This window comes from Aphelocoma coerulescens, chromosome 7 (assembly GCF_041296385.1).
Source record: "Aphelocoma coerulescens isolate FSJ_1873_10779 chromosome 7, UR_Acoe_1.0, whole genome shotgun sequence".
Lineage (NCBI taxonomy): Eukaryota > Metazoa > Chordata > Aves > Passeriformes > Corvidae > Aphelocoma > Aphelocoma coerulescens.
Window position 1 is genome coordinate 14,919,760 of NC_091021.1, and position 14,474 is coordinate 14,934,233.

The window sequence follows — 14,474 nt, forward strand, 5'->3', positions numbered from 1 at the left end:
ATTTTTGTTTTAGCTTGTGGCTCTAGTAAAGTTTTGAAATTAATTTTTCTCAAATGGGATTTTAAATGTATGAATAAAAAGGATGTGTTTCCATGAAGAGGGGAAAGTGAAAAAAATCTAGGCAGACACTTTGTAGGAAATCATGAGTCATTCCTTGTTTATAAACTGTAATGCTTGGTGTGTTTCACATTCTCTAGTCAGGTTCTTTTTGCTTTATATTTCTGACAAACTTTTGACCCTTGATAAAAACTGTGAGCACTGAACTACTTTTAAATACCATTTCTATTTTTAAAATTTGTTGACTAAATAAGTGATATACTGACAAATTCACTGTAGATTAACTGACAGTCAAAATTTATCCCAAGGAGTCCTGTACATGAACACACTAGTGAGCCCTTCTTGAGGATCATTACCAGTGCATTTGAAATAGTTTCAGAGTTTTCTCATGCCTAGACTACAATTAGCAAGAGGGCCTCGTTTTACATAATTTGGTCATCCTAAGAATTAACTGTACCAGGTGGGGAGAGAGAAAACTATTTGATATATAAAATTCTACATTTCTACTTTGGTTGCTGTTTTTCCTCTCTGGAAGTGCTGTTGCCAAATAACAGGGCGAGTTCTCTTTTGAGTCTCTGTAAAGTTTTGCTGGAAAAGATAAACTTCCTGCTAGTCTTCTGTCATGAGTACACATATACTTGGCACATTTAGAAGAATGTCCTCGCAATAAATAGACTTGGGAAGAAGTCTGTGGGGTGCTGGGAAGATAGTGAGCTGGTATAAGGAGAAAAATAATGTAGGTAATATAGTAGAAGGAGAATAAAAGCTTTTGTGAATCTTTTTATCTTAGAAAGACAGTACTATGTACTGCAAAGGCCGTAATAGGATCCAGATAGGAAAAAAAAAATTTGGATCATTACTGTATGCATTACATTTTGTGAATATCTTTATAATAGAAAGATAAGAATGATCCAAATGTTATTGTCTTAGAAGAATCGATTTTTGAGTCACGCACAAGACATTTTTTGTCTATGGCCATGTTACATACCTGAGGATAGAGCTGAACTCAGAATTTCATTTATCACTATTTGTAAGGCTTAAAAATGATGGATGTCAGATTTCAAGACATCTGTGGGGAAACTGTAATTTAAAAGCAATTTTTCACAATCAGAAAGCAAAGATCTGTTATTAATGTTGCTATTTCAATGAAACAGTTTTGTAAGATGATTTATAATCACCTGTAGAGTTTTTGCTGTGTCATCTTTTTTTTTTTTTTTTCCACAATGGCGATGTGACCAAAGAACAAGTAGCTGATAGAAAAGACACTGCACCAAGTCCCAGATTCTGCTAATCCCCTAGGGAAGAGTATGGGTTTATACTTCCAGATAGCTTCTGTGTCAGTCAAACTGGATGCCAGAAATCTAGTGATGAAAACCAGAAACTCTCAATAACTGTGCATTGACCAGGGTATTTTAATCAATTATAATGAAGTAAGTTTCAGAAAACTAGGAAATACATGATCTTGGAGACTATGATGAAAGACAGTGCAAAATATTTTCAAAATCTAAAATGAAAAAAAAATTCGAAAAATTAAGTTTTCAGACTCTGCCACCTACACAGATTTGAATGTGACTTACAAAGAAAAAACTGTAGTTGAAGAGGTAGCTAATGATAGATTCTTGCCTTTGTTCCAGACATTCAGATGAGAACTACTGGATATAGAGAAAATGGATGCAGTCTACCATATATCTTCTAATTCCTTGTAGCATAGCCTCTGTCCTATTAAGTGCTCATATATTTTCCATGCAGAACTGCAATTTAGCAGAAAAATTCTTTCGGTCATGATTTTGACATTGTCCAATAGCCATGCTTAACATAGGGCACAGTTAGTCATGTTTTCCTTGCTGGACAATTCTGAATTTCTAAACTTTTTTTCAATATTTGAGTATTGTAGCAAACAGATACTGGCATGTATTTTAATCATTCCCTTTAAAGCATTTAGCAATTATCTTTTTTCTTGATTTTATGCAGACCATCTGTACTAAGTTCTGGGGATTTTATTACCCTTTTCCACCCTAAGGAGCAACAGTATGCTTAGTCAGTAGTTGCTCTGTTGTCAGTGTACAGTTGCCATTAAGTGTATACATTTAGAAAACACATGGCACATCAATTACTGTGTTTTCCGATACAGACTGAAATTCCATCAACTGTGGCCAATAATAATATTGCACTGGCTCAAAACCAAAGAATGCCATGTTTTGACTTGTGTATCTCAGTGCTAGTTTAGCATCATATATCCCAAAGGAATTTCTTTCTTCTCATTTCCCCTCCCTTGCCTTCCGTTGCATCCCCCTCTCTCCCTTCACTGAAGATGCAGAGTATAAAATCCTAATAGTACCAAGTAGAATCCAATAAAATACAGTTGTGACACTGATCACATTCTTGAGAAGAGTTTTATTAATCAGTGTGGGATATGCCCAGCCCTTGCCCTGGAGGGATCTCTGCTGAGACAAGAGATTTTGCAATCGCCCAGCAGGACTCCCTGAAAGGGGCAGCCGCTTCTTGGGTCATGGCGAGGAAAAGTGGACCCACAATCCTTTGAGAGACACTATGCAGATCTTTCTGTAACCCATTGGTCCGTCCCAGACCCTCTGTAACCCATTGGTCTGTCCCAGACCCTCTGTAACCCATTGGTCCCCTGCTGATCCCCTGTATCCCTATAAAAGAGAGCCACCTAGCTCTGTGGGAGAGAGAGCTCATCCCTGGCTTTCCCCTTTGCCGGAGGGAACCAACAATAAAGCTACCTCTGTGCGGAACCAAGCCACACGGGCCTTCTCGTCTCTCTCTGGTCTGCTTTGGCCTGGAGGCTGCCCTGCAGAGCTGAGCTGGAATCACGAGCTGACAATCACTAAAGAGCTGATAGCCTCTGCAAGGGCCCTCCTTTGCCAGCAGCTGAGAGGAAGACACTGGGCCTCGGGAAGGCGATCCCTTTCGGGACCATCTCTCCGGACCAGTCACCTCTTCCTGGGTCAGAGCCACAGACCCCACCACCAGCTGAAATAAATCAGGAAAATTAATGTTCCCAGAAGACATTGGTATTTGAATTTTTTTGTTATTTCTACTTATTTGCTTGAGTTTCACTAGGACTTTTATGATATAGAAAAATATAAAAGCACAAGCAAAGCACTGGGAAGCTTCTTAAGCCAAGTTCCTGTGTTCCAGTCTGAGCAGGAAAGTCTTAGCAGGGAAATTAATCTCCTGCATGACGGCATTGACGTAAGCCTCTGCTCAGTTTGTGTGTGCATGTAAACAGGGAAAGTAAGAGAGAGTAAAACAATTTCATTTTAGAATTTCATTTAGAATTTATTTTACTTAGAAAAGGTAAAAAGGGAAGGCAGAACTTAAAGGCCTGCACAGGTCTTTTCATAGAGCTTTAGCACGTGTACTACAATAGATCCAGTGACATTTGACAACTCTTCTATCTGCAATCTGAATGAGTCACAATTCTCTTCAGTTCTGTCTGGTTTTTCAAGCTTGGAGAAGTCATCAGGTGAAGTTTTAGAGTGGGTTTTGCTGACGTCAACATGAAGAAACCAGTTGAGAGTGTCCTACACTGCTCAGAATGCAGTAAGCTTAATGCAAACCTGGTATAACAGTTGGGTGAAATACCACTCAGCCTGATCCTTAACAGGAGGAATTGTGCCAAAGAATATGAAGAATGTGGGTAACTATAATTTAGCTCTTAAACCATTACACAAACACAGTCCTAGTTGGTAGTATTCTATATCAAGCATGACATGCTTGTGATAAAATTACCCTTTGCATGGCAGGCAATCACAGCATCTCCTTTAGCATTTAACCTGTTTCTGGGGACATCAGACGTGTGGACAATTTTATTAGCTTGGTGTAGACAGATTCAGAGACCCTGCATGGAGATTGGAAGCTGGTAAAAGGTGTGCGGAGAGGCTTGTCCCTCTTATTATGATGGAAGGGAAGACTCTGGAAGCTGTTCTGTAGAGAGTCTTGTAGAGAGCCTTGGAAGACCTTCTTGCTGAAGTGACACTGATGGCATAGATAGATTTCACATAATCCACTCTGGTTTCTAATGCACCAAGCGTGAATCCTTAGTCTGTGAACAGCCTTTATCAAGTGAATTTATTCCAACAATCTTAGAAATACCCAAATAAAAATCTTGTTAGGGATTAGTTGCACTTTCTACTAGAAAAAGATTTCTCTTCATACTTTAGTGATTTAGTTACAAGTTTCCTAAACAGTAAACTGGTGCAAAGTATCGTACTGAAGAGTAAGAATTCTTTTCATAAATTCTGCTTTAGATTTTTATGTTTCAAACCTGTAAGAAGAGAAGCATGTAGAAATATGCTGTCTTTTTTTGGAACTACACTAGTGCAGAAAATGGATGGAAAAAAACTTAGCTCTCCACTTGTTTCTTGTTGCTTGTGGAAAATTCAGGAAAGCCCCTGACCCCATACTTATGGAAGAAAAACAGAAATTATGGTGTTTAATGGATTAAAGCTTTAAGTGTCACACTTTGTTGCCTGAATGAAGGACCAAAGCTCAAAATTTGGGTTAAGTGGCAAATAGGTGAAAAGTTGAAAAGCCCAAGTGCCACAGCTGATTGGTAAAGGGTTTAATGCACACTAAAATCTGAAACTAAACAGCAGGTTCAGTTAGAAGCTGAAAATAGCAGTTGGTTACCAAAGAATTTTAGAACTATGAGGTTGGATGATGTATTTAGAGATTATTTAATCTATATTCTCATCCAAGGCAAGACTAATATGTTCTGAAACCTGCTTATATAGCCTTTTAAAAATCTATGCTTAGAAAGCTACTCATTGTGTTTCCAAGAACAGATTCCCTCAGCAATTAATATCCTTATTACTTTCCTTTAAAAAGTATTTTTTTCACCATTCAATCTTTATTACCATAACTTACAACCCTATGAGCTATTTTGCAGTTTGTTATTTCTTGACCACAGGGGTAAGGAAAATCGTCTGTTTCCATAAATTACACAGATATATTTGTGTTCTGGAGTATTTTTAATTAGGTTTGCTTTTCCTTAGGCTACATTGTGTGACCTTCTGTCTTTACTCATGAGTTGTTTTCTAAATTTCTGTTTTGTCAAGGTTTAGTCCTGTATGTGTCTGCTGAATCGTGTTGCCTCAAAGCAAAAATCAATGCTTCAGGTGAGCCTTAGGAACACAGAGAGTGGGAGGTTGCTCTTCTGGACAATACTCCTTTTATTACTTTCCAGAATTATGCTTGTTTTGCCTAAGACTGTGATTGTTTAGTGTATGATTCACTGCTGCTTCCCGTGCATTTTCTGAAGAAATGCTGCCTAGCCAGTGGCCCCTTGTCCTGCAGATTATTCCCATGTGTATGTAGCGCTTGGTATTTTTTATATCCTCTTTTTAATTTTTTTTTTTTTCTGAGCATTTCTGGAGTTTGCCAAGGACATTCAGAAAAGATTACTGTCTTAATATTGTTTTGGAATAATAATATCTCCTTTCTCCATCCAAACCATTGAAGAAAATATTGAGTAGTGCTGACCTTGAGACAGCAAGCTGCTTAGATAAATTATCTTTCTACTTTGACAGAATTACCACTCTTACAATACAGTTTGCCAGTTAATTTTCTCACCGATATTTCAGCTTTTTTATAAAGGTGATTTCTTTTTCACGTGTGTGGTTGATGACACCTTTGTAATTTCTTTGTCTTCCCTTTCTGTTGATCTTCCCACCTATGTGTCTTTCTACAGAGGTAGAAAACCCCAGCCAGCAATGCTTATACATATCTTCACAGCCAGAAGATATTTTAGCTAGAAAGTAGAAAGCATCAAGTGTCTGACACACACAGATTATGGGTTCTTAAATTTACCATATTAATTGCTCACAGCTTTGAAATTAAAGTAGGAGAAATAATTATATTTCTAGAATTCTGGCAAAGAGCTACAGATCAATAAGAAATATGTGGCATTAAAACAAGCAGAATAGAATGTTTTGGCTTCTACCTTATATGCAGTCTTTTGCCCTGAGATATAGTATTAAATATCAAATTACTTAACTATTGTTATATACTGTTATATATATTGTTATATACTGGAAAACTCAGGTTCTGTGAGTGGTAAAGTATTACAAGGTTTTGGTTCAAAAAGTCTTTGTTCACATTAACATATGTGTGGAAGATGAATTAAAATAACTAGCATCACACAGAGCAGTGATCACTGGTTGTGATGGGCAAACAATAACAACAATTATTGGAAAACAAATGGAGAAAAAATAATTTAGATGTTTTCTACTTGAGTTCCATCCAGTGTTGGAAAATTAAATAAGATATCTCTAGAACATCATTTAAATATCTTTTTACCATTCTAATTAATCCTAAAAAGATTAGCTTGAAGTAAGAAATATGATGAAGCTTGTCTATAACGGACAGTTTAAAATTACAATAATGCTTTCAAGGAAAATCTCATTGTAATTACACTTCCTCATTATAATTAAAGTGCACCTCTTCAGTGCATTCCATGTATCAGGTCCAGTATAGCATACAATTTGGAGTACATATAGCCTACATATTGGAGTAATGTTACTCCAACATGTTCCAATTCTGCGATCTGCAAAGAGTTCCATGTTGGTGAACTTCATACACATATTTTTCCAGTGGGACTCAGGCTTCAGGCCTGAGTCTAGCTGATCTATCATATCTTTCTGTAATGCCTTCTGTCAAGGGATTTATGCAAATACTTATTTAACATGTAGACATGATTTCTGAATATTATAAAGAAGTCAGTAGGTAGTTGCTGTGTTGAATGAAAAAAATGGTCAAAAAAGGCTTTTTGGAAGATGAAAATCAATGCAATGAACACGAAGTTGTGTTACCATTTCCTATTAATATTATTAATATTTTATTTCCTCCAGAATTCTTTGTAGTCAACGTAATTGCACTGTGGGAATTTCAGCTCCCCCAAACAGTACTTCTTTTTCAAGCCATGCTTGAATGGAAGTACCATGAACAACAATGTACATTGGAGTAGGCCCAGAAAAATTTACTTTTAAGATATTTGCTGCTTTCAGGACCAATAAAGCTGCTAGGTAAAAGGTTTGGGGGTTCAGTGGTAACGTATTTGGTCTAGCTTTCATTGAGAATTTGGAGAATTTTTTTTCCTTTCTTGTAACTTTCTAGATTTTTACCCTGAGCTACAGAAAATCCCTCTAAATAACAGAAGTATAGCAATATATGCACATAATGTGAAACAGAAAGAAAAGGGAGGTTTCATTGCAAATTTTAGCTTTGCGTATTATCTGTGAGAGAGCACACTTCAAAAAGCAGCAAATTATTTTGAAATGCTGAAATAAAGAGCATGAAAACTATATGAAGGAAATAGTAAATCTTGTCAGACAAGAACAAATAAGATGATGACTACATGAAGAAGATCTTTAAAAATATGACAACACTCTGAACACCGCATATTATTGAAGAAAGATCTTCAGATCCCTCCAGATCTTGCAATCTGATACAGGTAATTGTTTTCCTGGTGAAGGTGTATTTCTCTCTACTTCTCAGGGGAATAGAAATAGTGGGGAAATTGAAACTGAACTACACAAAATAACTGGTGATGACAGTCTGATATTTTTTTCTTTAGATACTCCTATCAAGAGTATAAGAGTATAAGAGCTGTGTCAAGAAAATAGTTTAATACAGTGTGGGGATCACTTACTGGGTCTTTTCAGGCTAACAAAGCTTGACACCATCACTCTGTTGTAAAAGCAATATATTTGCCTCTAGGAAGAGACTATTTGTTTCAAAATCCACTTAACTCCTAGGTTTTCCTTTGTGAAAATACATATTAATATATGTTATCTCTCTGTTATATAGAGTTATTCCATGAAAATATTGTTAATTGAATAATAATTTGTGCATAATGTAATGTAAACTTTCATGGTCATATACATAAAGCATACCTTCCTTATCTTGCCTCAAACTTTGATAATGCCAGGGTTGTGCACTTAACTGTGTAAATCTGCCCCTCTTCTCCTCTCTCTCCAACCACTAATGCAATTGCAGGAGAATCCCAACCATCCTGATCCTACTTGTCCCATATCAGGGACTCCAGCCCGTGCACCCAGAGTACTCGGCACGAATCAAGCTGCAAGGGAGCTCCAGTGCTGGGATGTAGGGAAGAACCTGTGGCAGGACCTTCCCTCCCTCGACAGGAAGGGGGCACACGGTTCCAGGGTGTGCAGCTGCACACATGGTGCTGCCTTGCTGCTGGTTTGCTGCTCCTCTGGCTGGGTTCCATGTTTCCCATCAAGACCTCTGCCAGCACAGGTTTGCTACGGGCCCTCTGACGTCTGCGGGAAATTGTGTCTCACCTGAAGCCCTCATGACTTGTGTTCGCTGAGAACCACGCTCAGCTGCTTCTGCTTTATGGCTTTGTTTACAGCCTGTGTTCGCTGCGGTTGAATTCCTCCTGATTTATGTCAGCGTGATGTCAGAGCAAGATTTTCAGTTTGGATCTATGTTGAAATCTTATCTTGCAAACAGTAACAGTTTTCTACTGACACTATCTGAACTTGGTCATTTTTGTTTTCCTCACTGATGTAGCTTTGATTTGTTTCATGTAGTTGTTGTCCTACCAGCTGCAAACACCATATTCTGCTTCAGCCAATTCTAGGTTATTAGGTTATGTATGCTAAAAATTATGAGCAGTGCTTTAATTTGCATAGTTATATCCACACATCATCCAGAGTGAATAAAAGCCAGATTGTAAAATAATTACAATCTCTTGAAGTAGAGCCAGCCTTACAGACCAGATCCATCCGTCTTCATTAATTTGTATACAGTTTTTTTACCAGAACAAATTTTCTGAAGGTACTCACATGGGAATGGTGAAACAGCTGCACAACTTTTATTTTGAAGAAAAAAAAAGTTGAGCCTCGGAACAGTGTGTTTTAGAGAGAGAGAGAGAGAGAGAGAGAGAGAGTGACTCTGCATTTAGGACTTTGACCAGTATGTGTAAGAAGTGCTCTCATGGCTGGTATAATCTAACAAATTTTTACCTGGGTAGCACTTGGCAGAGCTCCCCCCTTTTCTTGCACAGTTGAAAGGAATCCAGTGCAATTCTGCGCTTCGATCAACTTGACTCCAGTTTTGCTCAGCCTGCCCGGTTTGGTAGCGCACGGCTGTGCCTGGCTTATGTGGCCTCTATGGCCCTTTTCTGCTCCACTGTCAGAAAGAGGGAGGGAGGCTTCCCCCAGCACCAAAATACCATTCTGTGTGCTCTCTGCAGCACAGTAGCTAAGAACAAGTTTCCCGATTACTCCCTGGTTTTTTTGGAGTTATTTGCTGGAAGAAGTCTTTTTCCCCCCTTTAAATGGATGATTGTGTTACAATCAAGAAAAAGCATCTCCAAAGACCAATCTTTAGGTAAGTGATGCTATTATTACTTTGAACTGAAAATGTTATGAACTTTACTCTTTAGTCCTATTTGTTGACTTAAAGTTTGTGTGCAAACGCACAAAAAATTGTTGAAGATAAAGGGTTTAATATTGCATAACCTAGTAACATATTAAGTGATTTTGGTTCTCAGAATATAATTTTTTCTACTTATACTGAGACTTTCTATAAGTTATTTTTCTTCTCCTCTCTGTCCTCTGCATTCTCTAAAGTTTTGTGTGGGATTGTCTTTATTATGAAAGAGAGGCAGAGCAGTTTTTGAAAACTTTTTTTTTGTGTGTTCTGTTTTCCTACAGCTCTGAAGCCCCTCAGTGTATTCTGGAATTATAAAACTTTAAAAGTGGAACGTGGTTCTTGGCTGGTTTAGCTGCTTATGTCTGGATGGCAGAGTTTTAATACTTGAAATGTTACACCTTTCAGAGTAAAGTAGCCTGCTTGCCGGGATGTGCAGACAAGTGCTCAAAGTCTAAATGATCTGTAAGACACTTCTGATAGTAAGGGCTCAAGTTTAAAGAGTAACAAGTTGGAATTTTAGTGAGGTGGTTCTTCAAAACCTTCTCTATATATTAATTTGATTTCTGAAACATCTTTCTGATTATTTTCTATTTTAAAGTCAATTGTCAAATTCCTTTACAGATCAGGATTAGATCTAGTTTACTTGTGCTTTTAACCACAGGAGACTTCTTTTTTCCCTTTGTCAAGTCCTAGCTTCAGGCCAAATGACCTTGAGTGGGAAATAATATTTCTCAAACTGCTATGAATAAGGATGCAGTGGCTGTAAGATTAAATAAACCTGCAATAGTTCACACTTCTGTTTATGGCTGGTGACAATTTTACAAAACCCCAACTCTAACTGGGTGACATCGGTAGGATACTGAAACCACAGTGTTGATATGACAAATAAATACAAGATTATAGATGGTCCCAGAGTAAATACAGGATTGTTATTTATTGAATCACCACTACTGATGTCATATATTATGAGAATCCAGTAACAGTTGGTGTTGCAGTTCCAGAGTAAGTTCAGACAGGTAGTCATGCCAGGACTATGTCCTACTAATCTTGGATGTGGAGAAATCTTTCAGTAATATTACAGTTGCAGGGCAGAAAGGGAATCTGGACACTAAAAGGTTACTATGGAAGTGAAATGACATAACTGTTAACCTTAAATTTGAATGTCCTGTGTGTATTTGCTATGCAATTTATATTGTAAATGAAATTAAACATTTTGCACTTCAATAAAGAAGAGCTAAAAAGTTCTTTCACAGAAAGATTTTAACTGACTATTAAGAGACATTTGATATCTTCCTCAAGTGATATATTTTTATTTAAGATAATAGTTTAATTGAATATATTTGTTTAAACATCAGTAACTATTTCCAAGGATCTGTGATAATTATCCTATAAGCTGCAATTAAAAAAAAAATATTTGAAATGCACATTCTTCACAGTCTTTTGGGGCCATTAGAATTGCGGGTGAATAAATGCATATTTCCTGACGTTTGGTAATGAGCTATAGAAATCTGCTGTAGCTGGTGTAGTACTGGATAGTTTGCAACAGCTTTCTTAACGGATGTTTTCCTAAATTGTCTTGTGGGAGTGAACTTAACTCAATGAAATACAAGAAGTTTCAACATTTCTTACCAAAATCCATTCCTTCCAATCAGTTCTAAATACAGAACGGCAACTAAATACTGTTGGCATGCTTAATCCAGAGCAAGAAAACCCCTAATATGGAAAGCCCCCAAAGAGTCCATGGCTCTGCAGTGACTCTTCTGGCAAAAGATCTCTGTAATACTACAGTAAACGCTTAAGAAACGTTTCCAAGGTCAAGACCAGCATAATATTTTAGGCGGCTCAAACAGAAAGACAATCTCCATATGTCATAAAGATTGTATCATGTACAGTAAATACAGATGCTATCCTATGTTAAAGAGCTGCTTTTTAAATGTGTGTTCATTTTCTTTACGACTTTGGAAAATATTTCTCTGGTGAAAAAATGTTCTCATGCAAGAATTGTGAAGATTTAGCCTCAGCCCTTTGAATCCTGTGATCTTTTTGTCCATGAAGGTGAAACGGTTTTACTGGGTGCAAATCTTACATTAAGGTAACTGAAACAGCAGTCTATTAATTTTTTTCCTTGAAAAAAAAAAGAAAAAAAATTCCCAAGTTTGATATATATTTATATTTACCAATGTTTTGATGACAGCCTAACACTAATTATAGTTACTCTTAAAATACATGTCTTTCTGAGTTATGTTAGAACTCAGTAAGTACCTGTAAGTATCTTCCTACTTAGCAAACTTGCATTTACAGTGGATCTGTACTTCTACTTAAGTTGCTTTTCCAGTAATGTAAAAATGTAAGTATTTATTCTGAATAATCTTTTTGGTATTACCAATGCTCTACGTAAGAGTGGCATAGGTATTACGTGTAAAGATGGGAAACGCAATGACAAGAAGATATTTTTGACTTATTTACAAATTTTTTGCAAGTTCTGAGTTCATGAAGAAATAAAAATATAAAAACAGTGGGAACTAAGTGTAATGTTTGGTACTTGCTACCCAGCAGTGCTTTGAAATAATGAAATTAATTCAGAAATATAACTGTGTAAAAAAAAAGCCAAGCTTACGAATCACATTAAACTGATTACTGAAGTACTAAAGAGCATCAATTAGGATAAAATTTTTTAATTGCACCAGAAAAGACTGCCAAATACTTGGAGATTCCTGCATTCATTAATATAAAAGGAAGAGTCTGCTGTATGCAAAGATATATTTCAATAGAAGGTGTAGCTCAGATATTTATTCGCTATTTTAATGCTAACATGAATTACTGAGGACATTCCATATTTTTATTAAGAACAGCATCTTGAGCATATTTGCAGTGACTGGGTAGGGTGAAGTTAATTCAAACAATAAACAAATCAGCTTTTTTAAAGAAAGGAATGGGTGCCTCATGGCTCCTACTTTAAAATTGGATTGAATAAAGCCATATGAAATATGCTTTAGGGAACAAATCCTTCTCTGTCAACTGTATAGATTAGATGACATAATAGGTGTTCTAGTGCTCAAATTTCTATGAATTCTGTTAACATATGAATCTACATGGTCATCAATCAAACCTTATGCTGAAGCTAACATTTTTCTGCACTCTGCTTCAGTCTTTAGGGAATGGGTTGGGTTGTATGACTTTGGTCTTCCTGGTCTTGTCTGTAAATGGAAGCAAAAGGAACAGAGTGTCACAAGACAAGTAATTCTTTGGGTGTCTTTGCCTTGGTAGGGTCCACAAAAGCCTGCAATTAGTTCAAGAAACCCGTGGGCTTTGAGATTTCCAGATCAATGACAGCTGGTAAAAACAAAGAATTTGTCCTTGCTGTGTAACGGCTTTGATTTAAGGCTCTTAGTGTGTTTAAAAAATATTAATGCATTAGTTTCAAAATACTTCTCTTTTGTTCTGCACTTTTTCTGTGGTTTCATGCAATTTTGGATCAAGGGTTTTCCCTTAGAGCAATAGGAACAGGAAAATAGGGGCTCAAAGCCAGAGAAAGAATAAGGGTGAAAACCACTAGTTTTCCTGCTCCTCAGGGAGCTCTGGTGTCACCTTCTCTGTGGTGCCTGCATATGAGAAGAGCTCCTTGTACTGTTGCTGTTGTTCCAGTATCTTTGTTCATTTACATATGAATGTTATATTAACTGCAATTAACTAGACTGGATCTCTCTGTAACTTTGAATTCCCTTTACTAACAAAATGACCCAGTCCAGTCCTTTGGTGTCTAGTCCCTCAAAACATATATAGCTGATTCGTTATTTCATTTTATGCTAAGATTGATTCTAAATACTAAATGCTGTTGCCTACTGTAATCAACCAGCAGAAACTATTCCAGCACTATTTCTACACCACCATAGAGCACATAGGTAATTATATACTGTACAGAATATTGTTTATAGACACCTGATTTCCAGAAAATGTTTTTACTGCTGTAATTTGTGGAATAAGAACAAGCCATATCAATAACTTTTGAGTTTTAATGATAGAGTAAATAATAATAATAAAATATTCTGTGGCTCCTAGACATTTTAACTTTTTGCCAGAGACTCTTTTCTTCTAGAAAAAATATACTAACATGTAATTTCTAGCAAAAAATAGCCATCAGTGTAATGGCTCCTCCTTCTTTCCTTTTAAAAATTCTTTTCTTCTCGTGAATGCTTGAAATATGCAGGAGTTTTACTAAGTACGAGGGATACATCCTCATACTATGGTAACAATTTTTTTTCCTATTTGTGAGTTTTATCTTGCTCTCTTTATGCTCTGGCATCAATATAGTGTGTACTGACCAGGCATATTTTTGTTTTGCCTGGGTATAGCTGCTGTTGGCACCTTTTCAATTTGTGTCTGTAGAAAGGTACCAAATCAGAATAATGTATGAAAAAGAAGCAACTTAATAAGCAAGTAAAAAATTATGTACCTGTGGGCAGCATAGAAAGTAGCAGATTTTAGCTGCTTAGAAGTTTGTAAAAAAAAAAAAATCTGTTTCTCCCTTTATTTGTGGCAGCCTTCAAGTGGCTTCAAATTATTATTATCTTTATACTGTGTGTAGGGAATAAACATGTACAGGGAACTTTGAGAGGTTTATATCGAGTTGTGCACTGCAATTATGGTTGCATATACCTTATATATAATTATTCCTAGTGATAGCTTAATTGTAAATTAATGTAGCATATTAATTTAATGAATGACAGCTTATTCCTGTGGTGTAGGAGGAAGGTGGGTGGGGAAGAGAAGATGCAGTTGTCCTTTACTTCATGGTCTAAGGAAAGGCCGGAATATAAACATGCAGCGCCACAAGAAGACCCTGAAATGATAGTCTGTTTCTTGATTGCCCCTTGCACTAATGACAAACTTCTGCAGCTTTGCAAACATACACATAGTTCATAGCCATGGCCATCCTGTTAGTGATGTAGTTTCTGCCTATGTGCTCCCTTCTGTTTCTTCCTGTGTGG

At 36.7% G+C, this 14,474-nt stretch overlaps 1 protein-coding gene across 3 annotated transcripts in view; it reads left to right on the forward strand.

Moving 5' to 3' along the window:
* The window catches only part of PDE1A (phosphodiesterase 1A), a 210,568-nt gene that overhangs the window by 87,075 nt on the left and 109,019 nt on the right, over positions 1 to 14,474 (forward strand). The window contains exons 1-2 of one of the 3 annotated variants that reach the window (XM_069022307.1): positions 7,511 to 7,534; positions 8,080 to 9,441. The exons of the other annotated variants lie outside the window; for them this stretch is intronic. Coding sequence (XP_068878408.1) covers positions 9,389 to 9,441 — 53 coding nt within the window. The 5' untranslated portion in view covers positions 7,511 to 7,534; positions 8,080 to 9,388. Of the gene's footprint in view, positions 1 to 7,510; positions 7,535 to 8,079; positions 9,442 to 14,474 lie in introns of those variants that run through there. 3 annotated transcript variants of the gene reach the window in all.